We start from the raw sequence: 24,458 nt of genomic DNA on the forward strand, positions 1-24,458 counted from the left end.
CGATATTCTGGGCTCCATCTTATATAGGCACCGATTACTCCCCACCGCTCTCCTGATTTATCAGGTTCAGTTTTCTTTGGTGTGCAGCTTCCACTCAGAGGAGGTGACATTATGGGCAGAGACTGTTCTTGGATTTATGTGCACAGTCTCCCTAAGGTGCTGTACCTCTTCTGGATCAAGTCATACAAGAGGAATTAAATTTACAGACCCCTGGCAACAGTTACAGGATTAAATTCTCAAATGCTCTGGAAGAAGAAAAATTCCACATGCACAACAGACATCCAAAATGGCTCAACATAATTTATTTTTTTATGTTAAAATGTACAGAGTTCTTTTGAAAGTACTTGCTAGAAAGGGAAAAAAAAGTGATATTACATACAAGGAGAGGAAGGGAGGCCAGCCGGCCAGGAGCGCATGACATGGAGAATTACAAAGGCATCTAGGCCCCCCTTCCCCTTAGCTTACAAGTCACCATGAACAAAGTACAAAGAGGTTACAAAACAGGAAAAGCAAATATAAACAGACAGGAATAGACTTAGCTTCATTTGTACATGCGGCTTTTAGAGGCATCTGGAGCTCTATTCACACACTCTAGAGATCTCTTTAAAGAGAATTTTTATCTTTCTTAAAATAGTTTTTAATATTCTACAACAAAGATAAAAAATTTTAAAGATGGAATGAAATGAAAAAGCTCTTATTTTAAAAGGCATCAAAGTCACTAACAGTGATTTTTTTAAATTTCTTTTAGAAGATTACCCAAGTTATCTTGCTAAAAATACATTTTTTTTTAAACAGAAGTGAAAAAATGGTAGGTACCAATATTACTTGTGTTGGATAATTTCTTTTTATAATATAGAAAAGAACTTTTTTTTCTACAATAGTTCTACAGTCACAAAGGTTTGTGGAAAAGGGAGCTGCCCAATTGATTAAAAAAACATACAAAAACCAAACCAAACATAACACCAAACAAACTAAATTCACAGCCCTCATTTCAACAGTTTCTCCTTCTGTCTTTAACCCTCTTTCTCCCTGCTCCCCCGCCCTCCCTCCCACAACCACGAAGCAATGACACAGCTGAAGATCTAGGAAGGAGAGGGCAGCACAGTGCGCTTTCTACATGGATGAGTTAAAACCGGAATAGTATATACAGAGAAACAGGATTCTACACAGCCTCACACATGCTCAAAACAAAGAAATAAGGAGTGGAAGTCCTTGGAGTTCTGCCTTTTTATATTTGGCAGTTATTGAAGAAAGGTCCGTTTTAGTGCATCTGAAGAAACCTCAAATCTTCATTTAGATGTTTTTTTGTTTTGTTTACAACTAATTGTTTTTATTATTGTCTGTATCTCTACAGAATATACAATAAAAGAGAGAGTTTTACACTAAAGGGTAAATAATGGCCCTTCTTTGTATATTTGCTGGCATGCCAACAGGTGCAGTCACTCTCTTTTATGATACACAGTTGAGTAGCAGAAAGAGAATAGGAACAGTGGGAATAGCGTGGAACACGCACACTACAAAATCCTGCTGACTAGGTCCCACTGCTGTTGCTGACGGTCCCACTCCCATTTCCTCCCTTGAGAGGAGCTGAAATTCCCTTCACTTCCCACACACAGACTCAAAGGTGATCAATTTCTTAAGCAATGATCTCAAAAGAAACCGGGAAAGCAGGAATGTGCCTGTTTTAACACCATGACTCCCCTGGAAAAAGGACACACCCAGCAGTTTCCCCCCACATGCAGAGGAATGGAATAGTGACAAAGACTCTGTAGGTTTCTTGTCAAGTCACTGAAACGTACGCTTCATCTTCCAAGATTATGTGAGTAAAGGAATATAGAGGCAGATCACTGGCAATGGCTGCTCTTGAGCTCAGTCAGACTCCAAGGCTCAGAACCAAGACCCTTAGCATTTCAAAGTAGATACTAAAAACTAGTTTGGGATCTCAGAGTTATGGCTGATTTTCAGGTTGTCAAAACAAGACCCTGTAGCCATTTTCTTCTCTTTCTGATGCACAGTAACCATCACTTATCCTTCTAGTGGTTGCGTTAGGGTTCCATACAGTTCTCCTTTGAGATGCTAATGCTAGTTCAGACTGACAGTGTGTGTGTGCTGGAGAACATTTTAAAGTGACATTATACTTTCAAAATGAAACATACAGACTGTATTTCAATTAATTAATCTATGAAGACATCAGTGTGAGAAGAATTTTTGTTTATATATAATTCCAATTGTACTGAGGGGTGAGAGGGTCAGAAAGGGTTAAGAGGAGAAATTTTCCTGCCTCATTGGAATAGTTAGTTTGTCCTCCATGTCCTGAGTCTCCCATAAGTGCCTCCTGCGGGACTTAAGTAGGAAATGCAAGGTGGGGACTAGAGGGATGGGTTTTGTTGCTCTTTGAGATGTCTGACATTTTAACGACTGCAGCATTGGGAGCTGCACACAGAGGGACATACTGGAGGAAGAGGAAGGGGTGGGGAACATACACTTGAAAGTAAAATTTAAAAAGATGATTCACTGGTAAAGATATTCTGTCTGTGTGGTCAGCAAAGTAAGGCTCTTTTTAAATTATGAAAAGATTTTTGTGCACGTTTTCCCCCTAAAACCATTTTAAAATGACTTCAGCTGTAAAATGTTTCAGGATTCTGAAGGAAACAAAAACCCAAAATGAACGAACGAAAAAAGAATAAAGACCAGGCTTCCTAAAAAATAAAATAAACCAAAGAAAAACCCTCTAAATCTACAGCAATATTTTTAACTGGAAAAAGGTCCATTTTCTCTGGTTCGTCAGTATAAAAGGTTCCTTTATTTATATATATTTAAGTTTTTAGGTTGCACGTTCATCTCGCTCATCTTCTCATGTACGGTCCGTTGAGCGACTGCTTGGGCACCCCAGCAGCATTCATGTAACTGTGATGGGAGGGGCCAGTATACATCATGTTTCCATGAGGATTTGGCTGCATAGGCTGCTGGGTATAGGCCTGGCTCCCCATCATTCCCATCTGCATCTGCATAGGATACTGTGCTGTCTGGTTCATGTACGCAGGGTTACTATGGTAACTGCTGTTCATCATGGGCTGTGTCATCCTGTAGCTGTTCATGGCATTCAGGGTGTTCATATTCATGGAATTGACATTGTAGGGGGGAGTTGGCATTAAGTTAACCCCCATGTTCATACCTCGCTGAACAGCTAGTGCACGAGGGCCAGCCTGCATGGCAACTGCTGGTGGGCTGCGGCCATAGAGCTGCTGCTGGTGTGCAGTTGCAGAGGGCAGTGGTGCTGATTTAGAACGAATGGAAATATGCCCCTTAACGGGCATTTGCCCCTGCAACCTTTGTGTGTGGGGGATACCAATGTTGGTAGCAGACATGTTACACTGAAGCAGAGGTGATGTGAGGTTCATGGTAGTGGATGCCAAGTTTGGTGGGGGTGTCATGGTGGCTTGTGCTTGCGGTGTCCCAGCTAATGGATGAGATGGAGCTAGCTGAGCCAATCCTGTGTTGGACAGAGAAACACTGGTTGCATAGGATGTCACAGCAGGAGAATGGCTATAAGGCATGGCATGAGGGTCCATAATGGTGTTTGTCAGCTGCTGCAACTTGGCTAAACTGAATGTGGCTGATGGCTGGGAGTAGCTCCCAGCACCAAAATCTCCTGGAATCCTCTCATAGATACTTATGTTGCCAGTGCCCCCTGATTCAGGTATTTCCATGATCATAGGTGCTGGGGTGAAACTATTATTCATGCTACACTGAGACAGTGGAGGTTGTTGCTGGGGTGGAGGTGGAGGTTGAGGCTGTTGTGACTGAGGCTGCTGCTGTTGCTGCTGCTGCTGCGGCTGTGTTGCTGGTTGCTGGTTGCTTGGAGGCCTTTCTACCACACAACTCTGAGGGGACTTAATGTTGCAGTTTGCAGCAGGCTGGACAGTGCTCTGTTGCATCATGCTGCAGCTGTTGCCAATGTTTGCCATTTGCTGAGTGACAACACAACTGTTCTGAGTTAGGCTACCAGAGGAGGACAATCCCCCATAGGAGCAGCTGCTCTGGGAAGAGTTATTTCCACAAATGCTGCCTCCCATAGTGGAGTCATAACTGCTGGGGTTTTCGTAGTTCTCTGTGGTGCTCTCAATGCTGCCAAGGTCACTGAAGCCACTATCCACTACCTGCTGAGAGTGGTCTGATACAGAAGGCACATCCATCATGGGGCTGGTCTCCATGTTCTGCATAGAAGGTGCGGACAGGGATCCTTGTTCAGGGCTTATCTGGGTGTAACCACTCTCCAGAGCAGGCACGTTGGGACTGCTGACAGAACGCACAGATTGGCTAGGATGGGACTGAACAGAGGATATTGGACTGTTGTGTTCTGAGGCATGGCAATCTTCAACCATTGATATTTGAGGGTCCTCATCAGCTTGAGTGTAACTCTGCAGAGTCTGACAAGCTGCAAGAGTTTCCTCACAGTCCTGGTATGCTACATCATGTTCATTACTTTCCTCCTGCGTCAAGGATTGGACTGCTTGGACAGTTTCTAGATCTAGTTCACTATGAGGAATCTCTTCCTCTTCTTTTAATTCAATTAACCTTTCTTTAGTATTTTGCTCTTCTTCATGATCGTCCTCAGAGCCAGGGACATGTTCTGAGCCCACTGATGTCTCATGGGAAGCCTGCTCTTCCTCAGAATCTGCCTCTGCTTCATTTTTGCCCTTTACCTCTTCTCTACTGCTCTGTATACTTGTTTCTAAAAAAGACTCCTGGACATCAGGCTCCTCCTTTACTTCTTCTCTAATTGGCAGTTCCTCCAATTCTTTCTTCTTTGCAGATTCCAGATGACCATCATCTTCATCATCTGCATCATGGTCTTCATTTTGGTTTATAACTACTGCAACCTCATCCTCTTCTTCCTCGTGGTCATGCTCAGGTTCTTCTAATTCTTGCTGTTCTTCTTCTGATTGCCTTTGCTCTTCTAATACCCGTGGCTTCTCCTCTACTTCTTCCTCTACCTCAGGCTCCTTAACATCTGCTGCTGGACTGCTGCTGCTGTCCATAGGAGAAACTGCTCTCACTTCACTGCTGGCTGTATCTTCCTCTTCTCCCTCTCCCACCTCCTCTGTTTCCATTTGCACATCTTCCTCCTTCTTTTCCTCAGCGAGGGGCTGCTCCTCTTTCTTCTCAAGAGGCTCTTCTTTCTCCTGCATTTTGGGTTTACGCCCTGGTTTTGAATTAGTTACCATGGCATCAACTCCCTCATCCTGAGCAGATACTAGCACCTTTTCCCGGTTCAGTTTAAACCCTGGTTTTCTACCAGGTCTTTTCTTCCAGTGGATTGGTTTGCGACTTTTGCCTTTTGGCCATCCCTTTTTCTTTTTCATGGGTGTGGAAGTATCTGGCTCAAATGGAGAAACCTTTGCTTCACATTTTCTGAGCACAGATACTGGCTTCAAGGTAGGGGTGCCTGGAAACACAAAACAAAAATATCACTTAACTTTTCATAATTACTTGAATGTTTCCTTCTCCTTGCCTTCAAAGGAATCCTCCGCCCATTTCAAAGTCCCAAGCATTCCACCCCATTTATTTATTCAATGTTTATGAACAATAAAACGGAACAGATAATTTTTAACCCTTTCCCTCACTGCAATATTTGCTCATTAATAACACATGAAATGAGTTGCATTTGCAAAGAACATATTTTTAGAGTTTTGAGCCTTTAATATATAATCCAAATTCAGTGACATACTATACGTTAGAAGAACTAGAAAGGACCACCATAACTTTGCAAGTATAATTAATGTGTTTTTAATAGGAAAATATTCCACTTTAGCAAGATACTTCCCACACCTATGAACATACATTGCACATGTGTTTACATTTAGTTCTGTTCTTCAGAAGAGATCTAGGATCCAGAACTATTTCCCTTTCCAGTCATTGCTGAAATTGATTAAAAATCAAAGTAATTATATAGATCCAGTAGAACACCAGAGTTATGAATTCACCAGTCAACTACACACCTCATTTGGAACCGGAAGTCAGCAATCAGGCAGCAGAGACAAAAAAAAGCAAATACTATACCGTACAATACTGTGTTAAACAAAAAGATTTGACAAGGTAAGGAAACTGTTTCTGTGCTTGTTTTATTTAAATAAAGATGGTTTAAAAAAAGCAGCATTTTTCTTCTGCAAAATAAAATTTAAAAGCTGTATTAAGTTAATGTTCAGTTGTAAACTTTTGAAAAAAAACCATAACTTTTTTTTCTGAGTTACAAACAGCCTCCATTCCCAAGGTGTTCATAACTCCGAGATTCTACTGTAATTTAATTTGGCAGCTGAAGAACATTTAGTTTCTGCATAAATAATAAAAGGAAGCCAAATTTTTCTCTCTTTTGTCTATTTTTTGATGGATCAATTTTCACCTTTGAGCTACTTTCCAAATGTTATTATAGATTCATAGATATAAGGCCAGAAAGGACCATTGTGATCATCTAGTCTCACCACTGGTATAGCACAGGCCCTAGGACTTCCTCGAATTAATTCCTGTTTGAACTAGAGCATTTCTCTTACAAAAATATCCAATCCTGATTTAAAGTTTTGAGTGATGAAGAATCCAACACAGCCCTTGATAAATTGTTCCAATAGTTACAAATTTGCACCTTATTTCTAGTTTGAACGTATCAAGCTTCAACTTCCAGCTACTGGATCACATTATACGTTTCTCTGCTAGACTAAAGAGCCCTCTATTTCTGCTCCCCATGTTGGTACTTATAAATTGTGATCAAGACACTCTTAACCTTCTCTTTATTAACTTAAACGGACTAAGCATCTTGAGTCTCACTATGAGGCATGTTTTCCAATCCTTAAATAATTCTTGTCTAACTGATCACCGTATTTGAGGTTGAGAAGGAATTTTTCCCCGGGTCAGATTGACGGAGACCTTGGGGTTTTTTTGCCTGCCTCTGCAGCATGGGGCACAAATCACTTGAAGGTTTTAACTAGAGTAAATGGTGAATTATCCGTAACTTGAAGTCTTTAAACCATGATTTGAGGACTTCAGTAATTCAGCCAGAGGTTAGAAGTCTAATACAGGAGTGAGTGGGTGAGATTCTGTGGCCTGCAATGTGCAGGTGGTCACATTAGATGATCACGATGATTCCTTCTGACATTAAAGTCTATAAATCTTGTGGACATCAGACCTGGACATAATACTCCAGTAGTGGTTGCAGTACCAAATACAGAGGTAAAGTAACCTGCCTACTCCTACTCAAGACTCCCCTGTCTATACACACCAGGATCACATTAGCTCTTTTCGCTACAGCATCACACTGGGAGCTCATGTTCAGGTGCTTATCTACCATGAGCCTGAAGTACTTTTCAGTCACTGCTTTCCATGACAGACTTCCTCATGCTAGAAGTATGGCCTACATTTTTTGTTCCTAGAGTGTAATTTTATATTTGGCTGTATTAGCACACATATTAAATCCAGCTAACCCAGAGATCTAGATTGCTCTGTATCAGTAGCCTGTACTCTTCATCGTTTACCACAGACATTCTTGCTCTTTATGGGCCTGTTCCTACAAGATGCTGAGCTTGTGTAGAGTAGAGTTTGTGAAGTCAAGTAGAGTTTGTGAAGTCAAGTAGAGTTTGTGAAGTCAAGGGGAAGTTGGAAGTTCTTGATACTTCTATTAGTCTCTCAGCACCGTGTAGGACTCAGTCCTATCCGCAGTAAATTGCTGAAAAATTATTAGTTCCTATATGTTTTCATACTTTGAGTTCAAACCAATGGAGTCACCCTAAACAATTTCTCTCTCTCTGTTTAGTGTTAAATACTTCAAAATTATTTGAAAGGTGTTGTCCTACTTCCCATTCAATTGACATTTAGTCATGCTGCCCCATTTGGTTCTTTAAAAAACCGATTACTAACCTTCCATAACTGTTGTTCTTCGAGATGTGTTGTTCATGTCCATTCCGTGTTAGGTGTGTGTGCTTGCCACATGCACTGGTGCCAGAAGTTTTACCTGTAGTGGTATCCATAGGGGACTGGCTCTGGTGCCCTCAGGAAAGGCGTGCATATGTGCCGACAGAAGGGGCGCCGCCGGCTCCCCCCTTCCTCAGTTCCTTCTTGCCGAAACGCCGACAGAGGGGAAGGAGGGCGGGTCATGGAATGGACATGAGCAACACATCTCGAAGAACAACAGTCACGGTGATGAGTAACCGTTTTTTCTTCTTCAAGTGCTTGCTCATGTCCATTCCATGTTAAGTGACTCCCAAGCAGTATCTGTGGAGATGCGTAGGAGTTCATAGATGTATTGATTGCAACACAGCTCTGCCAAAGCCAGTGTCATCTCTGGCCTGCTGTGTGATGGTGTAGTGGGTTGTGAAGGTGTGCACCAAATACTACGTTGCGGCCCTGCAGATATCCTTGATAGGGACTTGTGCTAGGAAGGCTGCTGACGATGCCTGAGCTCTCATTGAATGTGCCGTCACTATCGGTGGAGGTACAACCTGCGCCAAATCGTAGCAAGTACAGATGCAGGTAGTAATCCAAGACAAAAGCCTTTAAGACGACACTGGGAGGCCTTTCATTCTGCCAACCACCGTGACAGAGTTGAGTCAATCTACGGAAGGGGTTGGTATGCTCTAAGTAGAAAGCCAGAGCCTGCCTGACATCTAGAGTGTGCAAACCCCTCTCCTCGTTGGACGTGTGAGGCTTTGGACAGAACATCGGGAGGAAAATGTCCTGGTTAACACGAAAAGGCAACACCACCTTTGGAAGGAAAGTAGGATGGGGAAGTAAAGTAGGATGGGGAAGCAACTGAACCTTGTTCTTGTAGAACAGCGTGCATAGGGGCTCCGAGGTGAGGGCTTTAATCTCGAAGACTCACCTCGCTGAAGTGATAGCCATAAGGAAAGCAACCTTAAAACGGCAGATGTGCAAGAGAACAGGAGGCTAGAGGTTCGAAGAGAGGGCCAGTGAGCTTAGAAAGGACTAGGTTGAGGTTCCATTGGTGCACCAGGTCCTGGACTGGGGGAAAAAGCCTTTCAAGGCCCTTAAGAAACCTGATAGTCATTTCATGTGAGAATATCGATCTGCCTCAGATGTGGGGATGGAAAGCCGAAATGGTTGCCAGGTGCACCTTGATTGAGGAGAAGGCCTTGATGTTTTAGGTGAAGCAGATAGTTCAGAATGGACTGCAGAGAAGACTGGGTCAGGGAGATCCTCTGCTCTGATGTCCAGCAGGAGAAGCACTTCCACTTTACCAGGTAATCACTCTGGTGAAGAGTTTTCTACTCTCCAATAGAATGTGCTGGACTTGACTAGAGCAGGCCTCCTCCTTTGGGTTCGGCCACACAGCATCCACACTGTGAGGTGGAGAGAGGCAAGGTTCGGGTGCAGCAACCTCCTGTGATCCTAACAGCAGGTCTGGGCAGTTGGGAAGCATCCACGGGGACTCTGTTGCCAAATCCATGAGCATGCGGAACTAATGCTGGGGCGATCATGATGACTTTGGCTCGGTCCCTCATGATTGTCAGGAGGGTCCTGCTGAGAAGCGGAATCGGCGGGAAGGTGTATATCAGGTCAGGAGGAAAGCGTCTGAGAGCGATCTGCTGTCAAGCCCTTGAAGGGAGCAGAACTGGTGAGACTTCTTGTTCTACCTGGTGGCAAACAGGTCCACTTGGGGAGTTCCCCAGCTCTGTAAGATCATTCTGATGACCTCCGAGTGGAGGGACCACTCGTGGTGAGAAAAAAACGACCTGCTAAGGTGACCAGCCAGCATGTTTCGGACACCAGGAGATGTAGAGCCTTGATTTATATGGGGTGCCAAGTACAGAAATCCCCCAGCTGGAGGGCTTCTTGACAGAGGACCGAGCGCCTCCTTGCCTGTTGACATAAAACACGGAGGCCATATTGTCCATCAACACCTGTACCACCTGATGGGATAATTGCAGAAGGAACAATTTGCAAGCCAAACAGATGGCCCTGAACTCCCTGACACTGATGTGCAATACCAGTTCTTCCTGGGATCACAGCCTCTGGGTCTTTAGTGATCCAAATTGGCTTCCCACGTGTCCGACACTAGCACCATTGTGGGTTTTGGGGTCACGAAGGGTACTCCTTCGGGCATATTTACTGGGGTGGACCACCATTCCAGAGCAGTAAGTACTTATTGTGGAATTGTGAGGACTCTGTCCAGGTGGTGCCTGGCTGGGGTATAAACTGACATCAGCCACATCTGGAGGGGTCTGAGATGTAGTTGTGCATGTCGAATTAAATACATGCATGTCACCGTATGCGCTAGCAACTTGATGCATACCCTGGCCGTGGTGACTGCGTGATTGGTGAGTTGGGTGATTAGGCCTGATATTGCCTTGAATCTAGGTTCTGGGAGAAAGGCCCTGGCTCAGATAGAGTCTAGAACTGCCCCAATGAAATCTATTCTCTGTACTGGAACCAATGTGGATTTTTTTGTTCATCAATAGATCCAATGCTCAGCAAGTGACTTGGATCAACTCGATGCTGCGATGAACTTGTACCCTCGAACGACTCTTGATGAGCCAACTGTCAAGGTAAGGGTAGATTTGAATGCCCTGGTGCCTCAGATAAGCTGTGACCACCCATGCATTTTGTGACCACCATTGGCGCTGTAGCCAGGCCAAATGGAAACACTACAAACTGGTAGCAAGCTTGTCTCACTACAAACCGAAGGAACCTTCTGTGTCTGTGGAAAACTGAAATATGAAAATACGCGTCCTTCAAGTCGAGGGCGGTGTATCAGTCTCCAGGATCCACAGAGGGGATAATGGAGGCCAAGGAGACCATACAGAACTTCAGCTTTTTGAGGTATTTGTTGAGGCCTTGCAGGTCCAATATGGCACACAGATCCCTTTTAGCCTTCGGTATCAGAAAGTACTGAAAGTAGAAACTTTTCCCTCTTAGATGCATGGGGTCTTCCTCTACAGCCCTTACTCGCAGGAGAGCTTGCATCTCTTGAGTGAAAAGTTGCTTGTGAGAAGGGTCCCTGAAGAGGGTTGAGGTTGCTGTTAGGTGCACCCGCAAAATACCCGCTTGCTTCCAGGCTGGTAGCGGGGCAGAGCCCAAGTGGGAGGAAGGAGCTAATTGTTGGCCTTGATGGTGCTTGTAGCCCTTGCCCTTCTTACAGTAGGGCTCTGGTCAGGCCTGACCACTTGGGTCTTTGAGGCTGCTGCGGTTTAAACCTCTTTCTAGCAGAGGCCGGTGTATAGAAACCAAGGGAACGTAGAGTAGACCATGAATCCTTAAGCCCATGCAACCATGTCTGTTTCTTCTGCACATAGGGCTAGGCCATCGAAAGGGAGGTCCTGAATTGATTGTTGAGCCTCCGTCAACAGCTGTAGTGATGGACCTGGCCGCTGAGTTCACCGTGTCAGAGGTGGCCTGAAGGGAGGATTTTGCCACATTTCTCCCTTCATCTAAAATGGCCAGGAACTCCTGCTTGGAGTCCTCTGGCAGTGAGTCTGTGAAGTTGGCCACAGGATACCACATATCAAAATCATACCTATCGAGTAAGGCCTGATTGTTTGCCACTCGTAATTGGAGGCTGGCAGATGAATAAACTTTTCTGCCAAATAAGTCTAGCCTCTTGCCATCTTTGTGTTTGGGAGTTGTCCCAGGTTTTCCCTGCCTGTCTGTCTCGTTGGCAGCAGAGACCACTAGAGAGTTCGGAGCCGAGTGGGAATATAAATACTCAAAGCCCTTCGCAAGGACTTAATACTTCGTCTCTGTCCGTTTGGAGATAGGCGGGAGAGAGGAGAGGGGCTGCCATAATACTTTCACCAGCTTTACTATTCCTTTGTGGATTGGGAATTCAACTCTAGACAGGGCCATCGGGGCCAAAATGTCAAATAAAGTATCAGAGGGTTCTGCCAGCTCCTCTGCTTCCCATCCCAGGTTTGCTTTAGCAGCTCCTGGTGTGCTTTGGCATTGTCCTGTGGCACTGTTTGGGACAGTCCCGCCACTGCCTTGTCGGGCGAGGGTGGGAGGAGGGACTGGCTCAGCATCCCCCGCACCACATGGGTGGCCTCCACCAAGGGGGGTGGGATAGCTCAGTGGTTTGAGCATTGGCCTGCTAAACCCAGGGTTGTGAGTTCAATCCTTGAGGGGGCCATTTGGGGACTGGTCTTGCTTTGAGCAGGGGGGTGGACTAGATGATCTTCTGAGGTCCCTTCCAACCCTAATAATCTATGATTCTATGATAAGGTCAGAGGATGCTCCTGGGCACCCTGCTCAGACCCTTCTTCTGAGTCCGGAGAGGGGTGGGAGACTGCCGCTGACCTCCTCTCTGATGCCTCCAACACTGAATGCTGCATCTGGGTTTAAATAAATAAATATATGGAGATATTCCTATCTCATAAAACTAGAAAGGACCTTGAAAGGTCATTCAATTCAGTCTCCTGCCTTCACTAGCAGGACCAAGTACTGTCCCTGACAGATTCCATCCCTCCCATCTCTAAATGGCCCCCTCAAGGATTGACCTCACAACCCTGGGTTTAGCAGGCCAATGCTCAAACCACTGAGCTATTCCTCCCCCACAATGCCACAGGTTCCAAAAGTGCCACGAGGTGGGCCATGCACCGGCTGGTAGCCCTGGTGGAACCCTCCCAGATATGGCTGGGTGTGCCTGGCTTGAGGAACCCGCCATCTCTTCAGCCTCCGAGCCTGAGGAAGAAAGTTCCTCCCTTGGGGACCACGGTGGCACTAATGCCACATCCATGTCCCCTCCGCACCTAACATCCCGGCGTCTGCGGCTGGGGGAGAAGTGCTGGGGCTCAGGGTCCCGGTGCTGCTTGTCCAGGGACCGGTGTCGGAGCTCAGCGGATCGGCAACGGTACACCAGTGATCGACAGCTAGTGCTCTGGGAACAATGCCAGGAATCTGGCTATCGACAATCGGGCAACAGAAAACGAAGTCTCGACTCCGGAGCTTAGTGCAGCAAGTCTGGTGATCTGTGTCTCAGCTCCAGGGACCATTCACGCGGTTCTGGGGATTGGCATTGTGGTCCTGATGATCTCCGTTGTCCCAAGGAGCAGGTGGGACCCATGCCATGATCCCGGGGACCAGTGGCATGCTTTGGCTCTGCGTTGACTGTTCGGCGAATGATGCCACACCTTGGGGGACCAATGCCAATAGTCCGGCAAATGGTGCCAGGAGCTCCGGTTGTTATGGGCAGGTTGGAAGTGCGTCCCCGGGAATTGCTGCTTTGACGTCGACTGCCGTGGTGCCAGGGAATGATGCTGTGCCAATGGAGACCGTTGGCCAGGCCTCAGTGCCAGCTTCCCTCTGGAGATGAGGATGTCTTGACGGGGCATTGGTGGCACCAGCAAAGACATGATGTCTTTTGCAGCCTGAAAGGCTTCTGGAGTCAATGGAATCTCCTGGTGGTGGGGACCTCTGCCACTACCTGGGGTGGCTGGTGGGTCCCTAGGAAGGCTGGATAGCCTAGCCAGCGATGCAGGTACCTAGCTGAGCTCCAGAGATGTGCTGCCCCGCATGGACCTATGCTCCTCTTGGGACTTTCCCTTCCCAGTACGGGATGTTGAGGAGCACCATCTCCTGGGGTGCTTTCTCTGCTTTTTAGCAGGTACCAGGGACCGGCGCCGGCAGCACACTTCGCACGGATGCCACGGTGCTTGGTGAGGAGTCCAGTCTTGGCGGCTCAGAGACCAGTGTGAGGGCCAACTTCATGAGGAGCACTCTTAGTCTTATGTTCCACTCCATTTCAGTTCTTGGCTTGAAACTTTTGCTGATGCAACACTTTTTGCTAATATGAGTTTCCCCCAAACGCATCAAACAGCTTTGATGAGGGTCATTGACCAGCACAGGCTTTTTGCAGTGATCACAGGGCTTGAAGCCCGGGGACCAGGGTATCCCTCATTCCTGAGCTAAGTCCCTTAGGGGATTATCTAACTTATCTACAGTATTATTTAGCTATTAAGAGAACAATGAAAACTACTTATCTAAGAATTATTTACACGATAGGAAAAAAAAACACTTCCCAAAGCAAGGAGACCCTCCAGCACCATCATTGGTGGTAAGAAGGAGCTGAGGAAGGGGGGACCCGTGGCATCCCTTATACTGGCGCATATGTGCACCACTCCAGAAGGCGCCAGAGCCGGTCCCCTACAGATACCACTGAGGGGAAAACTTCTTGCACTGGTGCATGTGGTGAACACACACCCCTAACATGGAATGGACATGAGCAACCGCTCTAAGAAGAACTTAAATTTTCCATAACTAGGAGACACGATAAAATTGAGAGAAGAAAAAGGTAGATCAAACATCAGGGAAAACCTGGAAATGTTATGTAATAGTTTATATAAAAGCTTCCCAAGGAAAAGTACTGGAAGTCTCATAGCTTAAAATGGACCAGATAGATATTTTCTTATCTCTAATTTCTACCATCACAAAACAATGTTTAAGCTGTAAAATGAATTCCCTAAAAGATACGTGACGTGCAACATGTTCAAGTTATTTTTTTCAATCTTAACTATTGCACGTTATGACATTTTGTTATTCTTTCTGCCTAATCCATGTTACATTAACCCTTTTTTCGCATTTAATTTTAATGTAAGTGTGGATTAACACCATAGGAACACAATAGTGATTGGTGCTATATAAATAGCAAAGACAGACAGAATTACATCATTACCTCTTCAGCATTCAAGTACCTTTAGGGATGATTCTCCTCAGCTAATGAGAGGCCAGTTGAGTACTATGAATTACTTAGGAAGTTCCAGTAAGAATCACTGAAGGTGGCATGAGAACAGCAAACATCTCTTTCTTATGGTCCTTTATTTTTATCTGGCTGTTTGCCCTCATACAATGTAGGCAATCAAAGAGCTCCCACAGCGTATATGCAATGTATTAGGCAATAATGGAGCATATAAGAACTGTGAATTAGGTTATGAGTGAAATACTTGAATGAGAGATGCTACGTCTATAGTGTTACAGCACACTAAATGCCACAGTTCAGACCAAATTTATTTTTCTTGTCTGTATTAAAGGTTTAGGACCAGAGCACTTTGGGGAAGGATTAGAAATTGAGGGCAAGTATACCCAATATAAATGAGGAATAGATCCCCAATAGACCCTTTATTGTCTATTCCTCCTACTTTATTTAGTCACCGTAAGGAGATGCTGAGTAAGACATTACTGGGATTTGCTTTGCGTTTATTTCTCTTTGCGTAACCATTACTGCAGCCACATATATTTCCTTCACTAAGGAACTGGAACAGATGAAATGTGAAGATGACCTGTTATCTCTTCACATACTGAGATGATACTTAAATATAAAAATACATTTTTCATATGAGTTATAAATATCAGAGGTTGGTTTGACTGGTAATCTGTGCCTAGTTAGATATTTTGTCTGGAAATTACAGGGCAGTGTATACCACTTCCTGAGGGATTAAGGCTATCACTCACTCAACACCTTTAATTATATCAAGGTGCCAATTCACAGCTTGCTCATTAAACATACCGTTAGTGTCATCAGACTCCTCTTCATCTTTGGACTTCCTCTTAGAGGAGGGTCTGCGCCTGAGGGTATCCTGGGGGGGTAAGTGGCGAAAGTAGCCCCGGGTGAACAGTTCACTCTCATCCTCTTCCTCTTCCTCCTCAATCTCAAAGGTAGGCTCTAATCGGGGCATTGGTCTCTCAGAGTCCGAGTCCTCAAAAGGTTCATCCAGTACCTCTGTGGTCTCAGAGATTGTTTCAGTGACAACACTGCTGTTGTGGTGCTTGCGCTTACGGACTCGCCTCTTCCGATGGAGAATTGGTTTCTGGGTGAAGAGGGGGGAAAAAGGCATTTGATCACATACAGCAAAAATAAACCACTGAAAAATGGAAAAAACCAAACTTCTGAACTCAACAGTCTGTGTGGGCTCAGGATAGCCTCCCCTCCAGAATCTAGAAACTACTGAAACTATGGCCCAGATTCTGCCCTCAGTGATTCAGGTGAAAATACAGAGGAACACTACTACTACTACTGCCCTGCTCTTGTATAGCAATTTTGTCAGTAGATCTCAAAGCACTTTGCAAAGGAGATCAGAGTCAATTATCACCATTTTACAGATGGGGAAATTGAGGCACAGAACAGTGATATTAGTTGCCCAAGCTTACCCTACAGGCTAGTAGCAGAGGTGGGGCTAGAACCCAGCCATTCTGAGTTCCAGTCCAGTGTTTTATTCATTCGGCCACACTTCTATGAACGTAACTGGATTTACACCAGTGTAACAGAACAGAAACTGTTTGTAAGAGCTGAGAATCAACAATTCATCCATGACCTGCTATATAACTGTTCGGCAGGTTTAGCGTCCAACAGGATCACAGCTAACTAACATCATTTCCGCACATATGTATGTGAATTAAAACCAACTACACAGATCGTGCAGAAAAGATGATTTCTTCTTTTTGTTTGCAGCATCCTGCCACTAAACACAAGGTTTTTTGGTCATGTTTATAGAATTCGTATCTCCAAAGTCAGGCATAGTGAAGCCCTCAGATTGTAATTTATTTTAAACTTGCTGATTAGTTAACATTGTTTTGTGAAGCTTCTTTTCCAAAGAATGCTATTTCCATGTTTATTGCATTGTATATGACATGACATAGATGTATTTTATAACAGAAGGGAGTGAAAAATAAAAAGCCACGGGGAACATGGGAAAGCTTCACTTTCTGATACAATAGAAAGTGTCTACTAAAAGAGTTAGCAAAAGTGTTCTCCACATATTGCCTTCTCTACACATTCGAGAATCAAGGACAGTCCCTCAGATTATTTGAAAAGAGGCAGATCCGTTGCTATACTGTAACTTGTGTAGCTTTAAACCAAGTCTCTTTAGCAATGGACCCCAATATGGTACCAATCCATGGAGAATGTGTACTGCAGCATGCAGCCAGAGATGAAGGAGCACAAGAAGCACATACCTTTCGTTTTAATGTTGGCTTGGTGAGAACAGGTGGAGAGTTTGAACGAGGACTCACAGGCTCATCCTCCTCCTCTTCGCTACTCTCACTAAAGCACCTCAGGAGAGTTCTATCCCCATCGCTATAGCGCCGGGGTAATCTGTCACACTCCTCTGTGAATCTGCATTTCAGGGGCTCAGTGCTGTTCTTTAGCTGCCCCCTCCACATTTCCATGCCTTCGCTGTATCGCCTCCGGGGGGCTGACGACTTTTCAGCTTTGCTATACTGTCCCTGAGGGACTGCAGACTTTTCCTCATCTTCACCATAGCGACCCCGTGCGGCTGGAGATTTCTCCTCACATTCTCCACATCGCCCATGAGAGACTGCTGACTTCTCCTCGCATTCACCACATCGCCCCCGCGAGGCTGCTGACTTCTCCTCGCATTCACTACATCGTCCACTGGGGACTGCTGACTTTTCCTCCATGAGCAGTTTCTGTTCCTTCTCACTAAAGGGCTCCTGCAGCTTTTTGCCTTTTCGGCTCCATCGGCCTCTCCGTGATGTCTGGCTGTTTGCAGGAAGACTATCCAGGGGAAGAACTTGTTTATTTGGCCGTGTAGAATTGTCTGGAATTATGTCTGGCTTTTTTTCACTCTCTGTAGGAGAATAAGGCTCTTGCTCCTTCTTCTCCCACAATACAGATTTTACCACCTGAATTAAATAAAAACAAATAAATTTCACATATTTTATTTAAATTATGTTTCCATCCTGCACTCCATCCTAAAAAAGCTCTTGACAAGACAAGGCACAGTACTGGAAACTGAAGGACTCAGAACAAGGTATCAGGGATGACTCCTGGGAACTGCAGAACTGCAAATGGATAGCTCTCAAAGGGCTGCAAAGGGGTTCCAAAATCCCACTTTGATAATGTTCTCCCACAAGCTGCTTGACAGCTTATTTCTACCAGTGGCCATTAGTTTACTGAAACCTGCTGGAATGAAAATATAATAATTTTACAGCAGAGTCCAGTATCTGTTAAACCTTGGAGGAAGTGAGATGTAAAAGCCCTTTTTCCAGCTATTTGCATATGGTCAAAGTCAACAGAAGTAATTTTCTATAGCAATGTAGAGTCAAGTGCATTTCACAGTTTAAATGCTATAGCAGTGTGCAATCAGCTTGCCAACAAGAGTAAGGTAATCTATTTGGGTCTCTCCTCAATGCTGTTACTGATGTAAGTGGGTATTCACCCACGAAAGCTCATGCTCCAAAACTTCTGTTAGTCTATAAGGTGCCACAGAACTCTTTGCTTTGACGTGACAAAGTGCATTGCTTGAGGATATGATAGCCTCCAAGTTTCCCATTGCTTTGTGGGCAATGATATAAGGGCAGAGTTACACTGTTTTGGTGCTCTTCACTGTGTATTTTCATACTGGCTAACGTCTTCTGCATTTTTAAGTGTAAACTTAACTTTGAATATCTAGGTTCTCTAATGTAAAAAAACAAATATTATTTAAGGGAAAAAAAATCCATAGGAGAATTTCTAAATTACAACAACCTTGGTTCCATTTTTCCAGGGTGTGGTCTGGGCATTTCTGTAGGTTAAAAACAAATCAGTAATTGTTTAGTGACAGCAGTCCCTTTGTAATTTCCAACCACACTGCACCAGGATGGGCTCTACTTCCCTCCAGACTATGCTCCCTTTGGATTTCACTTTTCTGGTTTCTGATCTGAAAACAGACAAGCAACCTAACCAAAATTCTGATGTCTTCAACCATTTAATAAAAGCCTATAGCTTCCCATTTAAACTTCTAGACCGGAAACAAAACACCTGTATTGTCTGGGGAGGTACAAGAGCCGACTGAGTAGGACTCAAATGGCTATGGTCTATATAACGAGAAGAGATTCACTCTTACACTGACCTCTCTTTCCTTCTGCTGCTGCTCTTCATTTTCTCCTTCCTCAGTCTCTTCCTCTTCATCCTCAGAGACAACAGTGTTGGAAACTATAACAGGTGTCCAACGCAGACATTCTGGATCTACATCTACAGGCCGGAGATTCACCTGGAGCTTTGCCATATGATCCTGGATAAGTTTCTCCCGACGAACAATAACAAATCTGGGAATAGAGAAAAATCCTTCAGTCTGCCATAGGAGTGGTGCACACTGTAGACATAGACACAGAGAAACCAACGCAAAGCAAGATATGATAGAAGGACTCTGTACCCTCAATCAATGCCCATCATGTCAGGATTCAGGAAGGAAAGGCAGCAGAGGACAGTCTGACAAGACAATATTCTAACATCTGAGATATCCTAAGAGTGGGAGGGAGGGCACCTTCAGTCTTTAGAGCAGTGGTTCTCAACTTATTTATTGTTGTGGGACGCATATGTGGCCCACAAAGTATTAGCTGGGCCGCAGGTTGAGAACCACAGTGCCCCTCAACTAACTCCCCTGCCCACCCTAACACCCTATGCTCAGAGCCCTCTGCCCAGAGACCCCTCCACAGAGTGGGGCCAAGAGTGGAGAGTTGGTCATGCGGCAGGTACCCTGACCCCAGACCCTGCTGCGTGGGCCCAGGGGGCAGTTGGCTGCCTGGACCCCAGAGCCCACCCCGCGGCAGGACTGCCTGGAGTCCATTCCATAGTAGGGTTGCCCAGAGCCCACCTTGAGGCAGGACAGCACAGAACATGGACCTCGCTGCACAGCAGGGCAGCTGGGAGCTGACAGCCCAGAGCCTTTAGCACACACCTCAGTTGGGCTTCAGCTATGTGCTAATTGGGCCACATGTTCAGAGCTGCTGCTTTAGAGAGACAGCACTAATGTCTTTCCATTCCTTGCCACTGGTAACAATGATATTGTTAGCTACAGAGCAAACTGCAAGTTGAACATTACAACCTCATTTGATTTTACGGGTAAATAGTGAGGTGGCAAAGTTTGCAGATGATACAAAATTACTCAAAATAGTCAAGTCCAAAGCTGATTGCAAAGAGTTACAAAGGGATCTCACAAAATTGGGTGACTGGACAACAAAATGGCAGGTGAAATTCAATGGTGATAAGTACAAAGGAATTCACTTTAGAAAACATAATCCCAACTATACACACAAAATTATGGGGGTCTAAGTTAGCTGTTTCCACTCAGGAAAGAGATCTTGGAGTCATTGTGGACAGTCCTCTGAAAACATCTGCTCAATGTGCAGCAACAGAAAGAAACGCTAACAAAATGTTAGGAACCATTAGTAAAGGGATAGATAATAAGACACAAAATATCATATGACACTGTATAAATCCATGGTATGCCCACACCTTGAATACTGCTTGCAGTTCTTGTTGCCTCATCTCAAAAAATATATATTATAATTGGAAAAAGTAAAGAGAAGGGCAACAATGATTAGGAGTACGGAACAGCATCCATAGGAAGAGAGACTAAAATAACTTGGACTGTTTATCTTAGAAAAGAGACAACTCAGCTAAGATATGATAGAGGTCTGTAAAATCATGAATGGTGAGGAAAAAGTTAATAAGGAAGTGCTATTTATCCCTTCACTTAACACAAGAACCAGGGGTCATCCAATTAAATTAATAGTCAGCAGGTTTAAAACAAAGAAAAGGATGTACATCACACAACGAACAGTCAACCTATGGAACTTGTTAGATAAGTTTATGGAAGATAGGTGCATCAATGGCTATTAGCCAAGATGGTCAGGGATGCAACTCCATGCTCTGGGTGTCCCAAAGCCTCTGACCGTCAGAAGTTGGAACTGGATGACTAGATGGATCACTTGATAATTGCCCTGTTCTGTTCATTACCTCTAAAGCATCTGATACTGGCCACTGTTGGAAGACAGGATACTGGGCTAGAGGGACCATTGGTCTGACCCAGTATGGCCATTCTTATGTTCTTAGATGAGGGTATTAAGACTGTGGGATTGGGTGTATGTAAACTGGGGGAGAGGCAGCCTAAAATGAAGGGAAGGAAAGGGTGAGAGAGAGAGAGAGAGAGAGACACTCATTACTTAGGGTACATATCAAAGACTTAATGCTACTCAAGAACACAGTCAAAAGGCTAAGTCCCAACTACAAAAATATACTTTAACTGTGTTCATGGACATCAGTGTTATAACCTGAGCAGCTGACCTGGTCACTTTTATAATGTAAACAAGACCTTGTTGCGGGACAAAAAGTACCTTTGCTCATGTGATTTTGAATGACACCATATCATACCACCTCCCCAAAGAAATAGGAAAAGTAAAAAAAAACAAAACAAAACACATCACTGCTATTGTGTAAGAGCTGATGGTATTTTACTTGGCTTTGATGTTCAGATTATATATTTGCCCTTCTCAACATTCACCCTGATTATTGGCATATTACTGTGTGATATGTCCTGCTAGTGCTGTCTGAGCAGTCAGAGCTGGCCCTTGGGAGCAGGAGAGATATTACACCACCCAAGTCTATGAATGTGATCCCTCCTCCAACTCCATACAGCTGTATCTGGATCCCAGCTGGGAAGCAGTGGGACTGCTATACTCACTGGTCCTTGCGAAAGTCAAGCATTCGCAGGTGATGCAGAGTGGAAGTGATGTCTTGAGGGCAGATTCCAGTGAGTTTGCTTAACTTTTTGATGCTGATTTGCTTGTCATTTTGATGATAAAGGCACTCCAATATTACACTTTTCCAATAAGCCATGTATGAGAGACGGCCCAGATCAGACAATGGCTTCTCTGGGGACCCTGCTTGGCCCTCACGCTTTGATAGCAGATAGCCTAAGGAAACACAAAGCAACTTCTCACAAATACTGGCATACGTAGATACCAACTATTACATCCTATCCCAGTGCCAACATTATAGAGAAGTTTGTACAGTGGCATTCTTCCAAAAAAGAGATGGAAGGTGTTTGAAAACCAAGACTATATCCTGCATCTACAGGAGACATCAAATAATGTCAGATCTTTTCCATCTCTAACCTCCATTATTCTATAATGCATTCAGAGATTTATAAACTGCATCCTGCTTTGATTACAGATTAGGGGAGAGGGATAGCTCAGTGGTTTGAGCACTGGCCTGCTAAACCCAGGGGATTGTGAGTTCAATCCCTGAGGAAGCCACTTGGGGATCTGGGGCAAAATCAGTACTTGGTCCTGCTAGTGAAGGCAGGGGGCTGGACTTGATGACCTTTCAGGGTCCCTTCTAGTTCTATAAGATAGGTGTATCTCCATATATTTATTTATGAGCTATTACCACTAGATGGCACAATCTGCCTATTTTGAACCTAGAGAGACAATATGGGTGTTCTTTTATTGGACTAACTTCTGTTGGTGAGAGAGACAAGCTTTTGAGCTTACATTGAACTCTTCTTCAGGTCAAGAAGAAGAATATAATGAGAAAGTGCCTTGGAACTGGTCTCTGGATATTAAGCATGCAGTTAAAGTGCAGAAAGCCTTCTAAATATCTTTTTCAAATTTATTTTATAGTACACTAATATAGTAATTACAAAACAGTCAACTGTTACTCTACTGTTTTTAATCATTAATGAAAGACAAGAGGGAAAAGAAATATTTCATAACTGACTTTAGCCTAAAACAGTAGCAACCTTCTCCTCACAGCACACCCAAATATTTTTGTGCTTGTGAAACTGAATATTCAGGCACAAAACTTGATTAAAATGATGACTGATGATTTCAAGGGGAAGCACGTATTTCCACCACTTGGCTGAACTAAAAAAACCCAAACCTTTTCTTAAAAATATTATGTTGGGAAACTTCAGTTAGAGCCCTGAGCATCTCATATTCTGGTACAGATCTAGAGAGCTCTAATGGGCCTAAGACTGCCTATCTTCCTGTGATATACTGCCACAGTTGTGATCAGAGGAGGCGAGGATGCTAGATATAACAAAGGCAGTGGCTGGCAGACAAGTCATTCCCTACCAGAGCCAGGGGCTCCCATTCCTAGTCTGAAATAACCCAGATTTGTTGACTTTCAGGGCATTCTGCATGGCCCATGTGTTTCACCTGGTCCTTGAAGAGACTTAGGACTGGTCTACCAGGGAAATTTATTGGCAGAACTATTCCAGTATAGTTGTACCACTATAACAACCTGTGTGGACACTAATTCCAGAATAAGAGTGTTGATACAGGGAGTTACCTCAGTAGAACTAGAGTGGTATAATTATACCAGTATCGTCGTGCTGTTAAGTGCAGACAAGCTGATAGTGGAGACTGAGGTACTGACCAATGTAATGGGATGTTATTGTTTGTATTTAGAGCCACTGGTCAGTAAGAGGAGCTGACTGAAATTTGTTTGAGTTCATAATTTTATATAATTGACAGAATGCTCAGAGCCTGTGTATAGGTGGTTTTGATTACTCTAAAACAAAAGATAAAATAAACTATTATTAGCATCTACTTGAGAAACTATAAGTTACTTAGTTTAGCTGCTGACAGTTTCAACAAGCAATGTAGTTTTAGGGTTTACTTTATTTTGGAAAGAACTACTAAAGTAGGTTAAGCTTTTGCCAGAAACTCTGCACTGAGCATCTCTACAGCTTTTGGCATAAGGCATTTATGTAGTAAACATGGGAATCAGAGGGAGAATGATATATTTGTTTTCAGCATTTAGCTTTCCACCAGTTTAAAGAGCAGAGCCCAGAAGCCTGAATGTTTTTTTGTGTTCTCAGAACAGAGCTAATTCTGGAGAAGGTATTTCACCCAAGAAAGTTCCTGGATACCTGTACATCTTCCCCGTCTAAAACTATGAAAGGCCAAACAAATATGAAAAGGTGAAAAAAACATGAATGTGAAAGTGATCCTTACTGAAATCAATGAGGAATCTGCCATAGCCCTTACGCTGGTACTGGGGAAGAATCATTATACAGGAAACATTGTACTTCTGTTGGCAGTGCTTCTCCTGATAGAGAAAAGAGAAAGAAACTTGAAAAACAATGGTTTAGTGAGATAGAAAAGAAGCTGCTGTGTGAGAGCTAGTAATTAATCCTGAACTAAAGACTAAGAATGAAAGCCCCAGTCACAGCTCCTTGGGGACAGCAATGCGTATCAGCAAAGCACAGTCCCCAATGAGTTAAGATGGAACAGTACCAAGTCATTGTCATTACTACTGAAACAACCACCCCAGGAGGGTGAAAAGACTGAGACAGTGACATCTGCTACCTTCTTCAACTTAGAAACAAAGATAAAAATGACGGTCAGTATAGGAATGTAAGTCCCCACCAGTCACTCAAAAGCACCAAAATGGAGGTGCTAAACACACTGAGATAGATTCTAATATCCAAGTAACATTGGTGTAAATCTAGAGTAACCCAAGATTCACACCACTGTAACTGAAATCAAAATCCAAGTCACTGTGTGCTGGTCTAGAAGTTGAAAGATGATCATTGATTACAGCCACTGGGGTTTTTTTTTGGTTGATTTTTGCTTTGTTGCTCTGATGGCTAGGATTGCAAGCAAAACAACTATTGCTGGGATAAAGAGACTTGAAAATGTAGCTATTTGAAATCTTATGTTTGGCTTCCTATGCT

The 24,458-nt window shown here is 44.1% G+C and overlaps 1 protein-coding gene across 2 annotated transcripts in view; it reads right to left on the reverse strand.

Annotated features, from left to right (window-relative positions):
• Positions 1-280: 280 nt before the first annotated feature.
• The window catches only part of KAT6A (lysine acetyltransferase 6A), a 78,497-nt gene continuing 54,319 nt past the window's right edge, over positions 281-24,458 (reverse strand). For both annotated transcript variants that reach the window (XM_050939812.1, XM_050939811.1), the window contains 6 exons: positions 23,737-23,830; positions 21,459-21,690; positions 18,846-19,041; positions 16,948-17,637; positions 15,503-15,803; positions 281-5,449 (listed from right to left, as the gene is read on the reverse strand). In XM_050939812.1, coding sequence (XP_050795769.1) covers positions 2,847-5,449; positions 15,503-15,803; positions 16,948-17,637; positions 18,846-19,041; positions 21,459-21,690; positions 23,737-23,830 — 4,116 coding nt within the window. In that variant the 3' untranslated portion in view covers positions 281-2,846. The remainder of the gene's footprint in view (positions 5,450-15,502; positions 15,804-16,947; positions 17,638-18,845; positions 19,042-21,458; positions 21,691-23,736; positions 23,831-24,458) is intronic.

Source organism: Gopherus flavomarginatus, chromosome 2 (assembly GCF_025201925.1).
Source record: "Gopherus flavomarginatus isolate rGopFla2 chromosome 2, rGopFla2.mat.asm, whole genome shotgun sequence".
NCBI classification, from domain to species: Eukaryota; Metazoa; Chordata; order Testudines; family Testudinidae; genus Gopherus; species Gopherus flavomarginatus.